Source organism: Apodemus sylvaticus, chromosome 4, assembly GCF_947179515.1.
Source record: "Apodemus sylvaticus chromosome 4, mApoSyl1.1, whole genome shotgun sequence".
Taxonomy (NCBI): domain Eukaryota; kingdom Metazoa; phylum Chordata; class Mammalia; order Rodentia; family Muridae; genus Apodemus; species Apodemus sylvaticus.
The window spans coordinates 35,437,607-35,462,727 of NC_067475.1; the positions used below are offsets into that span (position 1 = coordinate 35,437,607).

Below are 25,121 nucleotides of genomic sequence, written 5' to 3' on the forward strand. Positions count from 1 at the left end.
AGAATTTCATTAATTCATTGTTTTTAATGGTTGAATAGTACTCCATTGTGTATATATACCACATTTTCTGAATCCATTCCTCCACTGAGGGACATCTGGGTTCTTTCCAGCTTCTGGCTATTATAAATAGGGCTGCTATGAACATAGTGGAGCATGTATCCTTATTACATCCTGGGGAATCCTCTGGGTATATGACCAGGAGTGGTATAGCAGGATACTCCGGTAGTATTATGCCAAGTTTTCTGAGGAACCACCAGACTGATTTTCAGAGTGGTTTTACCAGCTTGCAATCCCACCAGCAGTGGAAGAGTGTTCCACTTTCTCCACAGCCTCTCCGGCACCTGCTCTCTCCTGAATTCTTTATCTTAGCCATTCTGACTGGTGTGAGGTGAAATCTCAGGGTTGTTTTGGTTTGCATTTCCCTGATGACTAAGGATGTTGAACATTTCTTTATGTGCTTCTCAGCCATTTGATATTCCTCAGGTGAAAATTCTTTGTTTAGCCCATTTTTTAATAGGGTTATTTGGTTCTCTGGAGTCTAATTCTTGAGTTCTTTGTATATATTGGATATTAACCCTCTGTTGGATGTAGGGTTGGTAAAGAGCTTTTCCTAATTTGTTGCTTACTGTTTTGTCCTAGTGACAGTATCCTTTGCTTTACAGAAACTTTGTAATTCTATGAGGTCCCATTTGTCAATTCTTGATCTTAGGGCATAAGCTATTGGAGTTCTGTTCAGGAAATTTTCTCCTGTGCCTATGTGTTCAAGGCTCTTCCCCAGTTTTTTTGTGTTTTTGTTTTTTTGTTTTTTTCTATTAGTTGCAGTGTGTCCGGTTTTATGTGAAGGTCCTTGATCCACTTGGACTTGAGCTTAGTACAAGGAGATAAGAATGGGTTGATTTGCATTCTTCTGCATGCTAACCACTAGTTGAACCAGCACCATTTATTGAAGAGGCTATCTTTTTTTCCACTGGATGGATTTAATTCCTTTGTCAATTATCAAGTGACCATAGGTGTGTGAGTTCATTTCTGGGTCTTCAATTCTATTCCATTGATCTACCTGCCTGTCACTGAACCAATCCCTTGCAGTTTTTAACACTATTGCTCTGTAGTACTGCTTGAGGTCTGGGATATTGAAAAAAATATAGAATGCTTCACAAATTTGCGTGTCATCCTTGCACAGGGGCCATGCTAATCTCCTCTGTAAGATTCCAATTTTAGTATATATGCTGCCAAAGCGCACCCAAGGGAACTCTTATAAAGGAAGACATTTAATCGGGGCTGGATTACAGTTTCAGGGTGGGAAGCATGGCATCATCCAGTCAGACTTAGTGCTGGAGAAGGGGCAGAGGTGTTCTGTCTTGATTTGAAGGCAGCCAAGAGGAGACTCTATTTGTTTTACACTGGGCACAGCTTGAGCATTTAAGACCTCAAAGCCCCATCTCCAGAATGACAAGCTTTCTCTAACATGGCCACACTTCCTTCAATAAGGTGACACCTCCTAACAGTATCATGCCCTATGGGCCAAGCATTCAAACACAGGAGTCTATGGAGGCCAAACCTATTCAAACCACCACTATATATACATAAATACATATATGTGCATATATATACAGTATATTGTATAGTATATACACATATATATGAAAGATATATGAAAAAGCACAGTTGTAGATATTAAAATGAAATAATGTTGCTGAGAGCGCTGTTTGGAACATATATATCATACATTATAATTATCATATATTACTTAACATAGCAACAGATTCTTTCCCCATTTTACATGTGAGAAAAGGAAATGTCATTTAAAAGATTAAAAATGTCTACAGAAGAATCAATATGTGCTTATTGTTTTAAAACTCTGCCTACACAAGTATAAAGGAAACATGTAGAGGTGTGTTTGTGTGTGTGTGTGTGTGTGTGTGGTGTGTGTATGGTGTATGTTTGTGTGTGTGTGTGTGTGTGTGTGTGTGTGGTGTGGTGTGGTGTGTGTGTATATGGTGTGTGTTTGTGTGTGTGTGTGTGTATGGTGTATGTTTGTGTGTGTGTGGTGTGGTGTGTGTGTGTATGGTGTGTGTGTGTGTGTGTGTATGGTGTGTGTTTGTGTGTGTGTGTGTGTGTGTGTATTTCCGCTAGCTGTGTGCACTCAGAGAGCCAGATGTATTGACATGATGGCAGTAGTGAGCACCCCTAGCCCCAGCCTGGGTTCTCAATGCCATTTCCAGCAGAAGGAGCCAGAACTGGAAATGTCTGATTCAAGTCAGACTGTGCAGGGAAAGTGATGGGATGACGCATCAACCTGAGAGTCTCTTGGGGATGCCATATACATTTGAGCAAATACACAAAAAGAAAATTATGAGTCATACTTTTAAAAAGAGTCTTTCCTAATGTAAGTAAATGAACAAATGAAAAAGAAAATAAGTCGACGAGAAGGAAAATAATGTCTCAATAAACAAATCTTGAAAAATATAAATTATAACTAATAAAGATTATTAAGTACTAAAATATAAGCTAGTATTTCACTTGCCCATCTCCATATTTTCTTGATATAATATTTAAATATTCACTCTGGGTTGTAACTAAACGTACAGTGATATTAGAACCTGGGCCTATGCTGTTAAGCGGTTTGTACACACCACTCCAACATTCATTAAGCAACAGGTCAGTATCTATATTAAGAGTCCATCTGTCTTCCTTATATAAATGACTGATGGTGTTGTGACAGCTAATGTGGCTACTGTGGAGTCTCGAGGTATTCCCTCTAAGCCTAGGAACTCCAAAGGCTCAGTGCACCAGATCACGTGTGCTGTGCTGAGATCCGATCATGCAAAGACCACTGTTATCCCCCCATATCTTGTCAACGTTGCCTAATAGATGACAGATGCCCTGCTGACTCTGAGCACCCACTTTCCCTCTTGTAATCGCCAGCTTGTCGTGGGCTAATCTTTGGAATCAAACCTAGAAAGAAAGCTTCCCTCGCCAACCTATAGATTGTAATACACATAAACAATTGGTTCACCGAGCAAGCCAGATCACGGTTGTTAAGTCGTTTACATATAGTTGTTCTCGATATCATAAATTAACAAAGAGATTAAAGATGTTTTGGAGGCAGGAATAAAACTTTTCTAGCGATATATTTTTGTCTCTAATTTTTTGTAACACCTTAAGTGTAATGTGTCTGTTTGTATTTAGTCACACTGATGTGTAAAACAAACCAATGTTTTATTCATTTTATAAATTTTCTCTAATTTTAAATTAGAATTCCCATTCTGTAGTTCTTGCCTCGCCTCTGGGATGCATGAACCCTACCTCCAGGAGTTGGCGGTCCTCTCTCTTCACTCACACTCACCTCACTCTCCTGCCTCATTAACCTTGATTATTTGCCATACTGCCTAGTCATGTCAAACCGTTCTAAGGCTCTGTAATTTTTCTCTTGACTCTGACTTGACAAATGTCACTTTTCTCTCATGAAATAGCTGCATATGCTTGACCCAGGCATGTAGATTATCTGAGTGTGGGCTGTGATACTGAGATTTAAACTTCTTTCCTTGAGGGACTCCAGTGCTCCAGATTCCAAAACTTTCAAGTCCCTGCTGGCTACAAGTGTCTCTCATTCGAAAGCCTCTTGCTAAAGAGCATGTGCGCACTAGTGAATTAAGGAGCAGAAGTACTGAGCTCACAAAGGCTTCAGTGGCTCTGGCAAGTCTGTTTTAATAGACTCTTAAGTGAAGACAGACCTGTAAATCAGAGCACCCTAGGAACACTTGTGCTGCAACAAGCAGTGTATTGTGACTGGATTTTCAACGCCCCGGCATTGCTGCACACAAGAGCACAGTGGATTTCAATGGGATCTTTGTGATTCCACGCATCCTAAAGGAGCAGTTTCTCTCTGTGTGAAACTACATGCATTTTCATAGAAGATGGAGAGATAAAAACACATCTGGCAAGATATTAAAGTGATATATATATAGACAAAAGGCTTAAGGGTTCAAAGGCATTTTTCTTTTCTTTTTCCTCCTCCCCTTTCTCTTTGAGCTCAATTACCATTTCATGCTTTGGGTCCTAGAGGCCAAGAATTTGACCAAGAAGAGTAATAAAGTTGACTCAGAAAAAAAAAAAAAACTTCAATGTGTCAAAGAGAAAGCAGAAAACTGTTCCTAGATGTCCAAACTCTCCTGCATCAGTGCTTGCTGTAATTGCATTACATGTTTTTTTGCTTTTTGATGAATTAGTTCTCATCAGAGCAAGCAGATTCTTGAAAAACAAAACAAAAAACAAACCAAAACAAAACAAAAAACAAAAAAACCCTTAGTGATACAAATATTTGCAGCTATGCTTATACACACATATACATTTGTACTCTATAGTTTTCAAATGTGTTTTAAGTTTTATTTATTTATAGTTTACATATATGAGGATTTTGCTTGCATTTAATATATGCACCACAGGTGTATGGTACCCTAGGAGACCAGAAGGTGTCAGAATCCCCTGGGATTACAGATGATTGTGTGCAGCCTTGTGAATGCTGAGAACTGGGTCCTTTGTAGGAGCGGCCATTGCTTTTTACTGCTGAGTTGTCTTTCCAGTCATATATATATATGTTTTGTTTCATTGAGAATGATTCTTTTAAGTACTGAAGGAACTGAAGGGGTTTGAAATCCATTGGAAGAACAATAGTATCAACCAACCAGATCCCCCAAAGTTCCCAGGGACTAAACCACCAACCAAACAATATGTAGCAGAGAATGGCCTTGTCGGACATCAGTGGGAGGAGAGGCCCCTGGTCCTGTGAAGGCTCGATGCTCCAGTGTAGGGGAATGCCAGGCAGGGAGGCCGGAGTGGGTGGGCAGATGCGCACCCTCATAGAAGCAGGGGGAGGGAGAATGGTATAGGGAGTTTCCAGGGGAATTCCAGCAACATTTGGAGATCACCAAGAAGGGACTTAATACTTGAGTGGCCAGTCACTCCTAGCTCCTATTTATTGTAAGACGAGGTTCAGTACTGGGAAAGAAAACATCCTGCTGAATTATACTGAGGGTCCTACTCCCCAGAGCCTCCATGATAGCAGCCCTCCAGCAGGATACAGATGAATTTAGAAACAAGTTAATCCTCCTTAGCACCCTCAGGAAAAAAAAAACCCAGCAACTTAATTACTGGTTGTCCCTAGATATAGGGGAAGAACAATGGCTTACTTCCTAGTGGACTAGAGAAGCAGGGGGGGCTGATTCCTGAGAGGAGTCCTGCTGTGAGTCACCACCAGCCTGAAGCCTGAAGAGTCTGACCCATTTATTCTGAAATCAGGGTGCGCGGTGTGTGGGTGAGGATGAGACAGGAGACCGGAATGGGGAGGACAGGGTGCAGATGTTGCTGCTGTGCACTGTAGTGTATCACAAAGTTCCCATATGAGGCAGATATTTTTAACTTCTCTCTTCTTTGGGGGCGGGGGGAAGGAAAATGGGTCTGAAAATGATTCTACACTCCCCCCCCCCGCCCAATCTCAAATAAATGTTTTAAAGGTCATTTAACACAGGTGTTGGATTCAAAGTCTATGCCTGCTCTCCAGACTATCCCAGTACGTGAAGACGAGACTTAGACTGTTTTATATTTTGAAATTATTACCTGTAGAGAAAATAAAAAAATAATTACAGTCACCTGATTCAAAAAGAGAAGGAAGAATAAAGCGGAGGGGTAATGATTTCAGTTGACATTCTGGGCAGTGCTATGGACCAGGAACTGTTCCAAGAAGGTCTAACAGGATTTTTTTATTCTTCTCATTGACACCCATATAGCAAGACTTCCATCAGAGGCAGAAAGTGAGATTTAATAAAGAGGAAAGTAATAGGACTCAGGACAACTTGCCTCTCTGAATCTCTAGTTGACTTTATAATGTTCAAGGAAAGACGATTAAACAGGGATCTTGCCACCACAGAAAGATCAATCTTCCTGTATCATAAGTGAGATAATAGACTAAGCCCTATCAGGTTCCAGTAGGAGAAGGAAACATCTTATCGGAAATGGATTTCAGTGTTCAATGCCCTATCAGCTACAACTCAATGTTATTAAAATAGAATGTTTCAGCAAAATTGACATTTTAAAATGGCAGTGGTTAATTATCAGTAAACACAAAGTTATTATCACTGTTTCAAAGAGCAGAGTAAGCAGAATATCAGTCTCATGACTAGTATTTTTGTGCTACCTCAAGATCTCCAATAGTAAGGTCATAGGGAGAAATATAGAACACGGACTTATCAACCCTGGTGCCAACCACATTACCCATACCCTGGTGACCCAGAGAGCTTCCATGCAGGCATATAAACCCTCGAAGTCTTCAACAAGAATCTTAGAAGGGCTGGAGATAATTGACGAGGTCCTCTAGCCACAAAGGAGAATGTTTAGAGATACTTCATCAAACGGCAGATAGACACAGCTCTAAACTTTCTTGTGAGCTGTTCTACTGTTAGTGCATTTGTTGCCTAAAACAGATAGACCAAGGGACGAAGGAATAGAAAAGGGAAGGCTACTGGGGATACATATAAAATGTTGGGCTATGGATCTAAATGGCTCTGCTCTGTCCAGCAGGGAGATCAGGGATCTACCTGCTTCTTGCCACCACAGAAAGATCAATCTTCCTGTATCATAAGTGAGATAATAGACTAAGCCCTATCAGGTTCCAGTAGGAGAAGGAAACATCTTATTGGAAATGGATTTCAGTGTTCAATGCCCTATCAGCTACAACTCAATGTTATTAAAATAGAATGTTTCAGCAAAATTGACATTTTAAAATGGCAGTGGTTAATGGAAGCTACATTCACTCTTATAGATGATTCCTTTTAGAGAAGAATTTGGCATAAAAGTAAATGGTCATGACATTCTTGGTCAACTAGATAAAGTATACATCATGTGTCTACTCAAACTGGACAAAATTTGATTAGAGGAATTGAATTTTCAAATATGTATTCAGAGAGCCAGATGGCACATGCCTGTAATCCCAGCTTCTCTGCAAGGTAGACAAGGTGGGGGTGAACCTGAGACCAGCCTGGGCTGCATAGTGAGACTCTGCCTACCCCTTAGAAGAAAGTATATATTAAAAGGGTAGAGTTTATAAACATACAGATTTCAAAATTGAAAACTGTAATTTCAAGCTATATATCATCATAGAAAGGAAGCAAGACTGATTTTTTCTGGTGTTCATTGTTTCAGAGGGATAGTTACTGTAGGTACATCCAATACCTACATCCATAATCAGATGAAGAGGACAGACACTGAGTAATTGACAATTGTTCATGAGCAAAGGAAGAAAATACTTATTTTCTTTAGGCACTTGCAGCAATTGTATGACTACAATGTGTTTTGCATTTATGCATCTCCAAAATTATTGATTGTGGCTGTGAGTAAGCCACTAAAATTTGCATGGAAGGTCAAACACATTAGAAATAAAGAAATGTATGAGACAAATAAGGAATAGCACTGGAGAGAAGACAGGGCTCAGAAATTGGAGGCTGTATCAGAAGTAGTGGCCATACAGAGAATGTGGCCATGATGAGGCCTGGGATGACCCAGGTGGCGGCCATGATGAGGGCTGGGTGAGGAAGAACCTGTCAATCTAATGGGGGCGGGGGAGGGGGCAGAGCCAGCTGTGAAAGAACACAAAACAACTCTACAAAGTAGGGAAGGATGGAGTGAAAAGAAGTTTTTACTGTACGTAATGTCTTTATAGATTCATGATGGCTAATCCTCAGGTGTGTGTATGTGTGTGTGTGTGTGTGCCCTTATTGTGTGTGGCCCTGCATTTCCAGGGTCAGTGACAGTGATTATATACTCTCCTCCCATGCATACCCGAGGCTATCCTGCTAGGCCCTGTGTGCTCTGCAACTCCATCCTTGTGCATCCTTATCTACGGAACCACCTTTACAGTGGCTACATTGCTCGTGTACTCATTTGCATATAGGATGCTTTCATTATTCCTCATATTCAGAAGATGACTAATAGATTCAACGCCTGTACTATTTCATAACAAAATCAAGCATCTGAAAAAAAATAATCATATCAAGAACTGGCAGGATGGGAATGGGAACAAAACAAAAGGACATTTAATGGTAATTGGATAAATTGCCGCAGATTGCTATTCTGAGAGATTCCATTGAAGCGTTTCTGTGTGCACATCATTAATATCATGTTTGCATCTTCTTATTTAGATGATGGGTTTGGGCCTAGCATGTGGTGCTGAATAAATATTTATGGGATGAATGAAGTAGATGTTTGTAGAAATCAATCATTTTAAACACGCTAAGGAAAATTTTTACTGTTCAATTTTTTCCCCCAGTAATTGTCTGTGCATGCCTGCTATGTAGAGGCATTGTCATAAGTACTAGGGAAAAACAGACCTGATAAAATATGATGTCTGCATGTCACAAGTCCATATGGGTTAAGAGTCATTATGATGTCCCTATGCCAACTGCTGACCCCTAACCTTGGCTAGGCAAGACTTCAAGAGAAGTCTTATGATTACTGACAGAGACGGAGGGGAGACGATGGAGGATTGACTTAATAAACATTCACTAAGTAATTGCCTGGAAGAAAGACAGAGGTTGTGAGAACCAATGTGTTTATTGGGAACCAGATCTGTACTGCATTAGTTTTTTTGTCATGAGGGTTTAGCGGTGTCCAGCATACTGCTGACACTTAGAATAGTCTCTGTGAATACTGTGTAGGGAAATGAATTGCAATACAGCAAGGCTACAGCAGGAAACGGTCTAGTTGGTGGCCTCAGCAATTCTATAAGGAGGTTTACTGACCTAAAATATTAACAGAAGGATAAGAGTGAGAAAACTCTGCAGGAATATATATGGGAAAGGGAGCAGCCAAACATCCAGGTAACTAGTTCAGATCGCAAGACAGATGCTGGGCTACCTTCCCTGCTGGAGAAGGCTGTGCCAGGAGCGGGTGTATGCAGGACACTGGCTTAGGAAAGAGGCTCTCTACTAACCCACCAAAGCACAGATATGTATGTTTACTCCTCTAAAAACTCAGTAGAACAAAAAAGCATTAAAAATACTCCTTAATGCTCTTAAGTGACAAACACCCAAATTTTCAAGACTAGCTCTTCATTTTCTTATATCATCTTTACTCCTTCTGTCCCTCCTCCCCTTCCCCTTTCTCCTTCCTTCCTCTTTCTGTACAAGATATTCTATAAGCTGACCTAATAGCATGATTTATAAATGTCTGACTCTAAAGATTAAACACTTATAAACATTAGCATGAGTCTTTTTATTACTGCTCATTATTATACAGATGGGAACACTAAAGTTCAAAATAGAGCCCCTTGCAGCATATATCCAGCCACATCTTAGCTCAGAGGCCAGAAGACCTCACTGGCAATAATTTTAGAAGAATGCATTGACGGTATTGATTTTATAATATTTTATGTCTCATACTTATATTCCCAGAGTTTCTGATTGCCTGTAAAATGATTCCATCTCAAAAGTAATTGAAAACTTAAAATAATTCTGCCCATCTCCAGGGAGAGCAAACAATATGTAATCAGGATATTTATATTGCAATGAATAATACATAAGGACTAGAAATACTTCTTTATACCTTAAGAGTCACAAATGCTTTAAATGTTTTAAAGAGACATTGGAACACTGGCTAAATGAATTATTGGTTGGACTATGAAGTTTAGTTTCTTTTTTGGTACTCTATGTTTGAAATAAATTGAGTTTAGTCTATCAGTTCGTTGTCTTAATGCCTCTGCTTCTTATTAAGCTAAGTGCATGCTCAACACACAATTTAAAATAGAAGATGCCACCTTTACAACCTTTAGCTGAAGTAGGTGAGCATCGCAGGGGACGTTCACTTGACTCAGTGTAGTACCCAGAACAAGGAAACTGGGACCATCAGCACAGTAAACCAGAGAGTGCCCTTTGGATACCCCATGATATACAGTGTGCACAAGATTGGACGTTTATCTTGAACTTGAGTTTTCCTTGCTTGGCTAATGCCTGGCAACTGTATGTATTCTTACGGTTCCTTATACTATTCCTTATTTTTTGATTGCTTGCTTCCTTTATTGTACTAGGGTTTTGCTACACCAACTCCACGTCTATGTGACATGGCGAAAGTCATGCTTTTAGACCGAGGTGTGTGTACCTCGGAACTTAGCCTCCTGGAGGTCCCTGGCATCCTGCTTCTGTAAGCTGTTCTAGTTCATTGATCAAATTCTGTGGATTTGGGCTCTGTGTCTTGTCTTTCTTGTTTTTTATGATAATAGTTAATATAATGCAACCTGGCCAGATCTTGATAGATCAAGGGCCCAAGGGATGTTTCAGGAAACATTCCTGATAGCGTGATCACTCCAGGGCAAAGACTGATGCCAATGAACCTGATGACCAGCACCAGGTAATATCAGACTTGGGTCAAAGAAGATTCATAAACTATTCAACATAAGATCCCCCATTTTTCCAAGCTTTTCTCAGAGTTATGTGGAAGGAAAATGAGATATTTAGAGATGTAATGAATCAGTTATAACAGGAAGAGTTGTTTGTGAAAAATCCAGATATGGTGAATAGTGAAAGGATAAAAGTTCAACAGCTGATAGGGAAAGACCAGGATGGTGTGTCAGAAGTTAAGGAGAATAGTCTGGGAATTCCAACAACTATAATATATGGTAAGAAGCATTATTTACTCAGAGGGTATTGGTGGACTCCTCCAGTAAATAGGGAAACTCCATAAAGGCTCAGGACAACAGCTCCAAATTGGCCTGACTGGCCATAAAATATTAATAAAATTTACTAGCTACAACAAATTTGCTCAGACTACAGCTTGACAGAATTCTAAGAATAGAGTGACCTCAAGTCTGGATTGATTAACCACTGTCTGGGTACCAAAAGTTTTCCCAAAAAACCCTTCCTGCTCTGTGCTTTTTAGTTTCAAGTTAAGTTATAAACATGTAACCCCAATCTGATCATTACCTGATGTAACCTGGCATGAAATAAAAAAGTAGTTCCTAAATTCATATGGATGTATCTGAGATGTTTACAGAAGTAAAATTGCAGCAGATTCAAACTGCTTTTTGGTATGTTGTGTCTGCCTGTTGCTCGCAGACTCCTTACCTTCCTGAGTACCGGAACCCTGCCTGCCTCTCCCACGGGAGGAAACCTGACCGGGTCTGTCAGTGACAGGGTTTGAGCCTAGGACCTTGTACACGGAAGAGAACACTAGTCCTGTAGGCTGTATATTTCAAATGTTTGTATCATCTGCTTGATTTCAGATGTCTGTTTGTGTGGATTTGGTTGGGAAATGATTATCTTAACATATAAGGCTGAGATGACAATTTCAGTTGGTAAAGAGCCTTCTGTGTAAGCCAGAAGCCCCAAGTTTGGACTCCCAGTTCTCATGTAAAGAATTGGGAAAGCTGAGGAGACTGGTGGGCTTGGGGGAGTTGGCAGGCCAGCCAATGTAGTAAACCAGTGAGGGCTAGGTTCAGTGAGAAACACTGTTTAAACAAACAAGAACAAAACCCCAATCAATGAACTTTATCAAGCTAGTTGATTTTCTAGGTTTAACTGTATCATGGATTTGTTTTTGTTTGTTTTCTTGTTTGTTTGTTTTGTTTTGTTTGTTTCAGTGGTGGATAGGCACACCAAAATATATATGACAGTGAACGCATAAAGCCTATTAGGAAGCTTCACAGTTCTCAATTGCCAGTCAAATTATAGAAGTTCGTTGAGATGTACAGACATAGGGTCTGATTAATTTCAGTGTATGAAGTTTGTTTATATGAAGTACTTTAATTATATTTTTATCATATAAAACCAGTTTTTGATTTAAATATATTTTGATTATATTCTTCCCCTTCCCCAAGTCCTTCTAGATCTTTCCTACTCCATATCCACCCAGTCTTAGGTTCTTTCTGAACATACAAAAACCCAAATACAACAAGAAATTCCCCCAAACCAATAAAGTAATGCCCAAACACATAACAAAACAAACAAACAAACAACCCCACCAAGCTATAACCAAGTAAAAACTCTCTCCCTCACTCTCTCTCACTTTCTCTCTCTCTCTCTCTCTCTCTCTCTCTCTCTCTCTCTCTCACACACACACATACACACACACACACACACACACACACAAACACACAGCATTTAAAGTCCATTATATGTTGGTCAACTATTCCTGAACATGAGGCCTCCCCTGTTGCAATTTTTTTAATAATTAAGTTTAATATTCAAAAGGTGGAGAAAAATTGAAGAAGACACATAATACTGACCTCTCACTTCTGCATGCATATGTGCAAACATACACATAAAATTTGGTTACACACAAAATTACAAACATACTTTGAGATTATTAGATGAAAATACTGGCATGTATAATTACATGGTATTTATAATTAAAAACATTTTGATAATGCCAAATGGATTGAAATAATTAAAAAACCCTTTTTATGATGTAGGTCAAAATATGTACTAGAAAAGATCTCTCTGGACTATCTGAATGCATGTACAAACAGCATGTAAATGTGTGCGGCTCAATGTCTAGGAACCTTTGAAGGAAAGCAAATCCTAAGCAATTTGAGAACGGATAGTTTGGAAGCAAGCTTTCATTTGCTGGTCTCAGTGATGGGTCGTTCAGTTGAACTTAGAGCAAGAGAGGCTTGGCTGAATATATAACAGTAATATACTGATGAACTACATTTCAGAGATTACATACAAATCCTAACAGTACAGAATTGTTACCTATTCTGTCTAGATGTTCAGATGCTGTATTTAACTGCTTGGCGCGCGCGCGTGTGTGTGTGTGTGTGTGTGTGTGTGTGTGTGTGTGTGTATGTGGTGTTTTAGTTTCCTTTTTGATGGAAAAGAGTAGACAGCTGTGGCATGTAGCATACAGAGCTCAACTGGGCAGCTTTGTCCCAGACTCTCCCTAACCGGCTCCTTGTTAAGAATGTCGGTCCTCAGGGCATTAAGCATTAACCAAGAACAATCCACCTACTATTCCTTTTAAATTCACCTTAATTGAATAGAGTTCTGGTTATTCCTTTCAACTGTTTTACTTAGTTCAGAAAGGTTAATAAAGTGAAAAAAAAAAAACCCAACTGGATTGGGTTTTAAAAGTAACTTTTAAAACTCTACCCAGAATCAGGACTCAGACCCGATTTTGAATTTTGGTTTTAATCACTCCCCTGGTTCTTCCCAGGACATTCTGATGTCAGACTAGTTTGTGAGTGTTGTATGTACATTTCTTTTCTTCACTTCAAGGAGGAGTGCACAATGCTTGTCCTGCAATTTAAACTCCCCTTCACGGGACTTAGAATTTTCCAAATGGTCTGTCTACCTTTCTTCCTTCGCAGGCTCCTTAATGTCAGCAAGTGACATTTGCAGAGTGACCACTTTGTACTGGGCACAAAGTGCTGTGGCCTTTGGGAAACTTCGAAAGTTGTTAGGCTCTCTGTTAAGGAATGTTGTCCTTGGTATGCCACTTGTCAAAGAGGCAACAGTCTGGACTGAAATAATAGCTGGAAGGGTTGTTAAAGTAAATTGGCTAATTGATGCTGTGGGGCCATGAATAGCTTGGTGTTATCGTTCTGGTGAATGTGTGTAAAGCACAAACAGAATTCATTTGCACAGACCTCAATTAGAGAAGCCAAGCCACCCACTGATACAGGGACTCTAGTGGAAATCCATACATTATGTGCTTTTCCTTATTGATCAATTACATAACAGATTCAGCTGACGAAAATAATCATTGTGAGTTTCATTTTTAGCCAAATAAATGATATCAAATGGGCTGAAACATGGAAGAAAATAGCCTGCCAACTGGGCGCCTGCACGGAATGTACTAGTTTTATTTCCATAGTTCAGTGATTCAGAAAGTTGGATTAACTTCTCCTTGGTTTCACGTGATGGTGTTTGGGAGAGTTTGCATGCGATAGGATAACAAAGTATTAGTTTAATCAGATGGATACATTTGAGTAACTGGTCAGCTTCACATTATTCTAAAAAAAGAAATGTTAAGACAATCGTAATCTAAGCAGATTTCTAAAAGATTTATATTTTTTAAAAAGATTTATGTACTTCATGTGAGTGAGTGTTTTACTTGCCTGCATGTATGTGTGTGTACTGTGTGCATATCTGGTACATGGAGAAGCTGTGAGAGAGTATTAAATCTTCTGGAGCTAGAGGTTTACAACAGAGGGTTTGCACAAGGAAGACAACACAGGTCAAACAGCAAATGCCAGATCTGAGCTGCTGAGTCATCCCCCATTCATGTGTATGAGGTGTGTGTGTGTGTGTGTGTGTGTGTGTGATCACAACTTCAAGTGTCACACCTTAGGGGCTGTACCTTGGTTTTTTGTTTATTTGTTTGGTTTTTGTTTTGAGATAGGATCTCTCCCTGGCCTGGAAATCATCTATTGAGCTAGGCCCTAGGCTGGCTGGCCAGTAAGACTCAGAAACCTCTTGTCTTTGGCCTTTACTATACTGGGATTGCAAATGTGTACACTTGACATTTTATATAATTTAAAAATGTTTATTTATGCATTTATTAATTTTTGTGGGCTGCGTGTGGGAGACAGATGGTTCAAACTTAGAAACTCATGCTTGCAAGTCAAGAACTTTACTGACTGATGCACACCTACCTCCCCAGCTTTACTAAAGAATTTTAAATTCAGCAAAAGTAACATAAAACTTATCTATGAAGAGTGAGCTGGAAAACATAGGATATTAAATAACTTATTAGGATAGTCGTTTTGTAAATGAGAGTTTAAATGGAGAAATACTACATTGCGGTTTTTCGTGTGTGTGTGTGTGTGTGTGTGTGTGTGTGTGTGTGTGCGCACGTGTGTGTGTGTGTGTGTGTGTGTGTGTGTCTCTGTCTGTGTATGTGTGTGTGTGTGCCTGTTTGTGTGTGTCTGTGTGTCTGTGATCCAGAGGTCAACTTCAAGTTTCACACTTTTACAACTTGTCGGTAAAGGAAAATGATACTTTAAAAAAAAAAAAACAAAAAACAATAGTTTTTATTCATGTGTGTGTCTTGTGGGGATGTGGTAGGGGTGGGATTGTGCATTTGGCACTCAAACAGGAGTAACTGTTGTGGTTGGAGTTACAGTTGTGAGCTGCCCAGTGTGGAAAGCTAACTGAGGTCCTCTGGAAGAGCAGAAGTTGACTTTAACTGCTGAGCCATCTCTCCAGGACCACGGAAGAAAAATTAACTTCCATAATTCTGAGTGAAATTTTCTTTCTCCGTTGCTCCTTAACAGACTTGTGGTAATTTAGAAAAAAATTAATGTGGTAGCACTCACACTTTATGAACAAGTTAATCAAAATATTTGGGGAAAACGATGGCCTCTCGTAGCCTATTAGGTTTTGTAGAGGTGTCTTACTGGGTCCTGCAGCATCTGGTGGACTCTGAGAACTGAGGCAGAATTGTTAATCCAGCTGATGTTCAAGGAGGGCAGGGCAAGAGGGCGCTCTCTTGAGAGGAGTCTCCTGGGTACGCGGAAGAGGTTCCTTAGATTCCACTACCGGCCTTTGATAATATTCAGGAGTCCTTCATGGAAAGCATAGTGAAAAAGACAAGCAAGAAATGCTTATCCCTGCCCCGAGATGGTCTGAATAGATAGATGGATAGATCAATCAATAGATAGATAGATAGATAGATAGATAGATAGATAGATAGATAGATAGATAGATAGACAGTCAGCTTCAACTACCACTGAGTTAATGTTAAATAGTGCTTCAGGTATTAACAGATTTTTGTGTCCTAGAAGACAAAAACCTGAGGAGCTTAGAGGGAGCTAGAAATCAAGTCGAAGAACTTCCCAAAGCAGAAAATCGAAGCACAGATTTGATAATGTTTTATAAACCCACGTGGGTCAGCGAGTGATCACACCAGGACTTCCTTGACTAATGACTGCCCAGAGCTTTTCAAAACTCCCCCACAGAAGGCTTTAGGTCAAGTGACAAAAGCAAGATGGGGATTTCTTCTCCAAGTGTGACTTTCCTGATGATTTTGTAGACACTGGAGAGGTGAAATTGAAAACAGCCATAGCTGTTTTTTCAGATTTGCTGTTTTAGGAACTTGAGTAAAGACTTTCTCAGCGAAGAAGCCAGCCTTTGTTTTCAGTCTGCAATTGTTCTCCCTCTTGAAATGGACCAAAAGACCAATACAGATGGAGTAAGAACAGAGAAGTGTCCTGGAACTTGAGAAGATACTGCAAATGTCACATCATGAGGGGTTTTAATTTCACCTTTGAAATCGTGTATCAAGTTCACGTATCCTGCTCCATGCGTGTTCAAACATGCAAATATTTGCTTTCTGAGTAATTTGCCCTAATGACTTTAAAGCATTTTTAAGGAACAGTAGTGACATTGTTCTTCCCCGGCAGCAAGCACATCCTTTGTCAGATGTCCTGAGAGAAGGAGTCAACCAGAGTATTTTTAAGACATGGTGCTACGTTTTGTTAACCTGGTCTTCAAGGAGACAAAAATGATAGGTGTGTAGATTATCACATCCCTTACACTTTGGAGTCACGCCCACTTCTCTTTTAGCAATTTTAACTTCTATTTTAACTCTTCTGCAGACGCTTCACATGTTCGTTGTTATTTAGAAAGTACTGGATTATTATTTATTGTTTTTTGAAAAAGTTTTAAGTGACTGTAAACAGGAAGTCGCTTGTTAGCAATTCCATTTTCACAGATATTGAGAACTTCTGGGTTGACAATCATTTAAACCTGACCAGTAGAAACTGGGAAACTCCAGCCATCACAGGGTCAGAAGGGTTTCTTTTTACCTCCCCTGGACCTGTTCTTAATCAGCAGTGGGATTTGAACACTAGCACGTGCTGTCTTCTGGGCAGCCCCAGTGATGGGAGTGTACTAGGACCAGGAAGTTTGAATGACGATGTTTCCGTGGGAAGTGGCCAACAGGTTACCTTAGAGTTTGTCCTTTAATATCCTTCTGCCCTGTTTTTACTCAACAACACACTATGATTTCCTTTCTAGTAAAATTCACCCCCATACTAAAAGGGGTGTTTATTGTTAAGTCAGAGAATGAACTGAAAATTGTCTCATAGTGAAAATTATTCAGACTGTTACTGTTCCAACATATAATAGGCAGTCTGTTCTAATACACAGAAAAGAGAAGTTAAGGTCAGTACACCTTAGTTAAAGAGAGAAAAGACTCTGCCTTTTGTTCATTCGCTTCACGTTTATTGCTAATGCCTTCTGTTAGGTTGAAAAAAGTATTTTTAAAGGAAAGTTTTGTAAATTTCTCTGTTGTCTCTGTTTACACTTTGTATATTTGTATTTAAATGAAAGTCAGACGTCGAGGGTGTATATTTTCTGTGCAGCCACTGAGCCATGTGTTTTAAGACATTTTAGATGTGGGGGGTGGCTGGGCAGTGGTGGCGCACGCCTGTAATCCCAGCACTTGGGAGGCAGAAGCAGGTTGATTTCTGAGTTCGAGTCCAGCCTGGTCTACAGAGTGAGTTCCAGGACAGCCAGGGCCACACAGAGAAACCCTGTCTCGGAAAACAAAAACAAAAAAACAAAAAAAAAAAACAAAAAACAAAACAAAACAAAAACAAAAACCAGCAAAAGGCAAAAAGATTTGGGGAGTGGTTTTTTAAAAAAATGTGACTCTAGACTTCCAGAGCTTCAAAAGAGAAACTGTTTTACTAAAGATAGGAAATATCTCACCTTAAATAAGTAAAAAGTACGTGAGATAGAGCAGGCTCATATGAGAAAAGAAGAAAAGGTGATAATGGTTACAACCACATTCAAGAGGATATTAGAGTAAATCGGTAAGCAATCAGGTGCAAAGGACTTAGGTGTAACATGGAATTTCTGGTGACTGTGAATTGAAACATGAGAAAGAAAGGTAGTGAGTGTGGATTTGGGGGCGGGGACAGGATGCTGCTTGTTGAATAAGCAAAAGCCAAGGCACCAGGTAGATTGGTCAACAGTCTGATGAGATGCTAGGGAATAGACTCACGCTGGCACAGCACAGCTGGAGTAGGTAAATGTCCCATTTTTTGTATATAGAAGTACACTTCCAGATCTCAGCTCCAGAATGAAGCAGGAGACCTAGAGATGGTTTGTAGAATTTCCTTCCAGCCCTGAAAGTTGCATAATTTGATATTAAACATTAGGTCAAATGTTGAATTTTTATATTCCAAAAATGTTAAATGAATTATAAAGTGTGGGGGAGTCCATCTCTTTCAGCATCCAGAAATCCTGGCTTAGATTCTGATGATCTCATGTATAGTTAAGAAATATCCCTCACAAGTCTTTGTGGACTGTAGATCTTCCCCAAGCTCTGAGAACCCAAGAGAAAAAAAAGACAGAAAAGTCAAAACGGTAGTTTTTAGGGAGGAGAATTCTTAAACCCATAATAAGCAGCCGGATTCCTGTAGCTCATGCCTCAAGTGTGTGGAACCTTGGGGGAGAAATGCTGTTGTGACGAGTTAGCTGTTCCACTGTATAAAATGATCCAGCCAAACCGACAGCCTTTGGCCCTGACACCTCATGCCCTGCCTAACCTTCTTACTGAAACCAAGCTACTGTATTCAGGTATACGTTCTCATAACACTTTAGCATTGGAAGTGTTTAAGAGCACACACACTCCTCTTTAATGGAGTGGAGAATGTGTCCACATATTTTTGGTAGCATTTTTGCATCAGTCAATAGTTTTAAAAAATCTGGTTTTAAAAGTTACCTTCTTCTATAATTGGAAAGTAATTTCACTGAATAGTGATGCCCTCAAGTAACTGTAGTGTGGGGATAAAATCTTTATAAACTGTAATGTAATTTAGCACCACAGCCTCTGGAATGAGCTGGCTTGAGGTCCTGTACCAAAACAGTAGCTCCCAGTTGTCATAGTTTGAAAGTATTTGAAGAAGATGACTTTTATATGCACAGGCACCTAGAAGGTTCCTTCTAATGGGGGCAGTGGTATTAAATCCATAGTAATATGTAGCACATCCTTGTATTTTATCATGGCTGGTCTTCTAAATCATCTGTGTATAGAATTTATCTTAGTGAGAAACAAAATAAACATTTCAAAAACCTATAATATGATCTCAAAGATTGTGCTGTGTTGAAAGTCAGGCTGAACATTTTCTCATGCAATATATGAAGATATTTTCAAATATTAAAAATGAATGAGAAGAATATATCAAATAAAAAATAAAAAAATTAATAATAATTACAAAAGAATCAAAGTGTTTGCACTTATGGAGACACTAACTGGGTATGACACGCTGCGCACAAATTAGAACCTCCACCCAGGGTTCAAATGACTGATATGTTTCCAATGAATATTGTAAAGGGAATATTGTATTCTTTTCCGTGCTTGGCAATGAAAGGTAAGGGAATATCAGCCACTTTGGATGCCTCTTGATTTAAGCAATTACAAAATGATAGTTGTGTGTTATGCCAGTGGAGCAGAGTTATTAAGAGAGTTTGTATTTTGTGTGAGGACAAGAACCAAGAGGAGGGGAAAAAAAATCAAAGGATTACCAGGAATTTATTGAGGAATGCAAAACTTCTCTTATGGAGAGACATTTTACCCAGCAGGAACTTCAGCCCATGCATGAGGCAGGCTGCTTGCATGGAGAAAAACAAAACAATACCACCCCCTCCCCTGCTCCCCGTCCGCCTCTCCCCCCTCACTCTATTGACATGCATAGCTGGCCTGGTAGGTGTAAAAATAGACTGGCAGTCCCTGAACTGGAAATGGTCACTGAATGCAGGCTACAGTTGCTGGGGTTTTGAGTTCTCTCTGACACCAGCAAGCCAGGCAGCAGATGGGGAAAACTGGTGAGGGACATGTCGGAGCACTGAGGACAGGAGCCAGGGATCATGGATCTGTTCTGCTAGTGGATCCCTGGAAACCCCGGCCAGGACGAAGGCAGGCCCTTGGACTACAGGGACTGTAGAGCTGCAATGGGGAACGCTGCTCTCTGCTCCTCTTGCCATGCGAACAAGAGCGTCAGAGCACAGGGCAACATGCTGGAACTGGATACAACCCCAGACTACTACGGCTGTAACAGTGGTGATGTCAAAGAGCCTGACCTACCGGTAAGTGTTAGGCCACAGATGGGAGGATCTCGGTCTCAGAATCCACAGTGATGCTCATTGGTCAAATCTCTCAACTTCCTGGAAGGAAGCTGACGTAAAATCAATGTGATTTCACCACCTGACTGTCTGGTGTTGTTTGATCTGAACACTGTAGTTATGAGTGTTTTGGTCTCTTCTTTCTTCTCTGTAGTTAGGAGTTGACATGCGAAGAGGAGCGTTGCACTCACTGCCTCTTTAGGTTGTACTTTTGCCAAGGCTGAATATGCATATATGTGTGCCCCTGTGTGTGTGCACACTCATACACAGCCCCCCACACCATTAGAGAGTGATTTTGAGTAGTATTGTGGAGACTCAGGCTCAGGCTGCCAAATTCTTTTCCTTATTTATATATTCCTATATAGTTCATTCTTTCATTAGGCCAGAGGGCATCATTTTGAATGCATGTGCTGACTTAGAATCTCAGTTCTAGCTATAAAGACATTGTTCGTGTCGTTTGTGAATAACTTCAGTAAGGACTTTAGACACGGGTCTAGTGATGATCATGCTCGCCAGCGAAAAGGCTTAAATGTGGAAAACTCGGATATTTAAGTTGGCCTCCAGAATTTAATCATCCCATGACATGGTGTATAAAGAGTCACTGTGACTTAAAAGGAAGTGTTGTTGGCCCAGGCTGATAGGTGCTGGGAGAGTCAGAAGTTGACCACAATTTCATATTGAAGGCTTCTGAGTAAAGGCCACTGAGGACTTTGCTTTTCTGTGCTCTCCGCTGTTCCCAGGAGTGATCGCCGATTATGAGGCACGTCCTCTTTGGCTTTTACCCTGACCCGGATCTTTGGACTTGTTAGATCATAGTGAAACTGAAACCTGGACTTAGAGCTTGTCAATAAAAATACAATTTGCAGAGCAGTGCTGTAGCTGACAGAGGAAAGCAGAAAGCCAGAGAGGAGCAAGTGCTTCCCGGCCAGGAGGGAAAGGTTTAGGAAGCAAATCCCTCCTCCAGGGAAAATGTTGGTCTGAGGTCACCCAGGCAGGGGGAGCTAGGAGCAGGCAGTTTTTCATCTGGGTCAGAGTTTAAATCAGCCACATCCACGGATCTCACAGTGAGCTCTTCTAATGCTATAGAGCCGAGCCAAGGGCAAAAAAAATAAGGTGGGCAAGAAGGAACTTGTGCTTGGAGGTTGGAGGTTAAAAATACATCCTGTAATAATATACCTTGTTTAAAAACGCCATGTTCCCGAGCTTTTAAAAATACTTAGGGCATTCAAGAATATTAGCTAATAATGACCCTGATGTCTTTTAGTTGTACATGTGTTTCCCATTTATTTATCTTTTAAGTATCAACAGGGCTGGAGATGTAACTCAGTGGTTGGGTCTTCCTAGTACAGGTTAGACTCTAGGTTCCATAACTCAGCACTGGAAAAAATTATTCAGGTCAAATAGTGCATGGAAGGAAATGAGAGGAACCTTAAGAATTAAATGCAAGCTTATGGGACTTTCGGGGAGTGGGGAGCCAGAAAAGGTGAAATAATTTAAAATGTAAATTAATAATATATCAAATAAAAAAATAAATCTTAAAAAAAAAGAAATCCAAGAGCAAAACAAAGATAAGCTGGTTTTTTTTTCTTCAAACCAATGACAGGTTTTTTCTGTGTAGCTCTGGTTGTCCTGGAACTCACTCTATAGACAAGCTTGGCCTTGAACTCACAGGCCTGCCTGCCTCTGTCTGGCCCAAGCATAAGCTTTTAAATGCAGAGGACAAAAAAGGGTAACTTCTTGAGTTTCTATGAAGTTGATATGTTCTTTGAGGTAAAGGAGAACTGACAAGGTGATCTTGAAACCCCAGGGCTAAAATGAGAAATTCATTCAGAGGTTCAGAATTCAAAAAGTCGCAGCCAGTATCAGTACCCACTGATGGTTGGTGCCTGAGTGCCGTTAGCTCTCTATATTCAGAATGTCACTCCTGCTAATGGAGAAGGTGGGGGCTGAAGTAGATGTTGGAAGCTGTTTAAAACTAGAGTTTGGCTTGCTGTGTGGAAGAAAGTCTATTTATCCTTTCAGTAAGCATGAATGAGCAGGCCTTGGTCTGAAGGAATGTGCAATGATCGACCAAGTAGACGTTCCATTCTGGATCTCGAGGTGTTGTGGATTACGCAAAGCTGGCAATTCCGTTTTCATAAGGTCTGTAAAAACATCACGTTTATTTAACTCATCTGAAGAGCACTCAGTTAATCTTGAAGCCAGTGGTGTGATGCTACAGAGAGCTAGAAATACCATGTACCCTCTTCCCAGTATAACAGCTGTTGGTCACAGAAACAATGAAATTTGGCCAAAAAGTATCGGATTATTAAGAGCTACATAAGCCAAGATTTAAGACCGACTGTGTCCTAGAGGACATGGACCAAAAGCATTTTTGGATAATTGGCTTAGGTTGTATTCATATGGCACAAGCTACCTTATCTTTGACATGACCAACAAAGTGCCCACCACCTACTTAGGGAATGTTTGTGGAAAAGCTGAGTGAATTAATTTGGAAGTCACCCAAGGAAGCAGATGTTACAGTGGGCATTTTCTAGATATAGGTAGTGTGCCCTCAGATCTGGCAGAAGTGGTAAAATGGTGGAGTTACATGATATAGATTTAAAGGAAGAATTTAAGAAATTCTATCAATTTGTATTCAAGAAGTGAATGGACTTTAATTTGCATATTATTTTGTGAAACAATAGATGTTTTCTTTAAGTAGTTATTCTCTCATGTAGCACACTGTACACAAAGAACAATAGTTGCAGTTTCAAGACATGTGGTAAAAGATTGTATTATTATAAGAGGAATAATTTAATGTAAACAGTAATATCTAACTCAGCATCTGGAACATCTCTCTATATCAGTCTTATGATGATTACATACAAACCAAACATTTGTCTTTATTTGAACTACGTGTTGATTTTAAAGCACCATTTCTTCTTCTTCTTCCATATTTCATAAGATGAGCTCCACTGTACGCAGTGTCTCTTCAAGGTCACATGTCTGGGATGGAGCTGAGAATTCACGGGAGAGGAAGCTCTTTCATTTTTTGACCATATTTTGCTTCCTTCTCAAGCCGACATCTGCCGTGACTCTTACTCATTTCCAGATCCGGATTTCATTCCTCAGTTAAATTTATTATGCCACAGGAAACAACCACTTGTTTTCTGATTCCTTTATTTTCACTTGAGTCTCTTTGAAATTTATGCTATTTTACATCATAGTTGACTATAAAAATCTTAGGGGTTTGGCTTTCCAACACTTCAGTCGTATTTGTGTGGGCTTCTGTAAGTGCAGGGAAGCTTCCCCTTTTTGGTATCTTCCTGAACTATTTTCTCATAGGAGCTTAACCATCACACAATACCTGACAGGCAGCCATTGCAGGGGCACCTCAGGCAAGTCAATTGTATGTGGAAGCCCCGTGAAAGCCAAGGGTTTAGTAATAGACATTGTTTGTGGAAACCGGTTTTTGAGGAATTATGCATGTGTTTTTGAGGAATTATGAATAAAGCTGAGTAAATCCTTTCTCCTACAAGTTGCCTTGGTCATGGTATTTTATCACAACAATAAAAATGTAATGAATACATATGCCTCACAACTGGCATAGAGTTTATGTAGAATCTTAACATTCTCTTCCTCTTTCTCTGCCTACTGACATCAATGAGTTACCAAGGGAGGAACTGAAATAATCTTAGATTTTGTTTTGCCTGATATTGTAGCATTCTCCACATGTTCTAACTGACTACATTTATTAAGTAACCACACACTGAACTTTAAGCACTAAACTTAAATGCTGAGGTTGGTCAATTATCTACTGAAGAATTCTCACTTTGATAGAAGCGATCTGGTTCTATTTCTTTCATTTTGCTTTTGTAGGATCTTACCTTTCTAGATTGTTGACCTCCTAAAGAAAGGAGGAAGAACCACAGAGCCAATAGGAAGGCAATAATGTAAAGGAGACTCTGTGAGACATTTTTGAAAACTCCCAGTTATTAAATACAGCCCTGAGCTGCAGCATGTCTATTCATTACATTTTTATTTATCATGGCCGCCACTAAATGTAGAGAGCTTGAATCTTGAACTGCACAAAGGAGAAATGAGCAAAGTAGAAGTGTCTCAAGTCGCCAGACTCTCCAAGTCCATAGAAGAATGCTTGCCCCAGCAAGGCCACACCCCCTAAGCCTTCAAAGGCCCCACAAACTGGGCACTAAATGTTCAAACATGTGAGCCTGCTGGGAGCCTCTCAGTGAACTCACCATAGCTTGTTAAGGGATAAAATATGATCAACTATTTTCTATTAGTAAGGTGGAATTTTGCAAATTTGTCCATTCAACTATGATTTTTTCTTTTTCAAAAATGGCATATGGGTGCTAAGTGTGGTGGTGCATGCTTTTAATCCCAGCACTTAAGAGGCAGAGGCACATGGATCTCAGTGAGATTGAGGCCAACATGGTTCACAGAGTGAGATCAAGGACAGCCAGTGCTTACATAGTGAGACGCTGTTTCAATCAAAGAAAACCAAATAGTACACTGGCATATGGCATTCAACCTCCTGTGCTTCATCACACGGTAACTTTTGATGGTTGGTGATGGCTTAGTTGAAAAAGCATATTTGACATTGTGTAATATGTAGCATTAAAGGTCTAGTTAGTCTTCTAAAGGTAGCACTTCTCAAAGTGTTGTCTGTGAACAACTTATATGAAGGATCACCTGTGGTGGTGTAGAACTGCAGGAACTCTTGGGACCTCTGGAACCTGATGCTCAGATGGTAGCAGGGAGTACGTGTTTAGCAAGATTACGCATGATCTCTAAGTAGCTCGAAAGTGAATTCGGGTAGGATAACTACTACTTTGTGTTGAAAGTGGTGGGCTGACTTTCCTGAAGAGACAGGGCTGGGTGTGTACTGTCAGCACACAAGGGCACAAGAATGTTAATAAGCCTTTCCTGTCCAACATTTTGGCAACACTCTATAGGTAATTAAAGAAGCCAACACCACTCGGGGCATGTGGGAACAGAGAA

The 25,121-nt window shown here is 40.1% G+C and overlaps 1 protein-coding gene and 1 non-coding gene across 3 annotated transcripts in view; one reads left to right on the plus strand and one right to left on the minus strand.

Annotated features, from left to right (window-relative positions):
• Positions 1 to 1,135: 1,135 nt before the first annotated feature.
• On the minus strand, positions 1,136 to 1,240 carry LOC127683811 (U6 spliceosomal RNA). The gene has a single exon (XR_007977615.1). It is a non-coding gene; the product is annotated as a U6 spliceosomal RNA (small nuclear RNA).
• Positions 1,241 to 19,946: 18,706 nt separating this feature from the next.
• Positions 19,947 to 25,121, plus strand: part of Ank2 (ankyrin 2) — a 203,055-nt gene continuing 197,880 nt past the window's right edge. For both annotated transcript variants that reach the window (XM_052179290.1, XM_052179289.1), the window contains exon 1: positions 19,947 to 20,081. In XM_052179290.1, coding sequence (XP_052035250.1) covers positions 19,947 to 20,081 — 135 coding nt within the window. The remainder of the gene's footprint in view (positions 20,082 to 25,121) is intronic.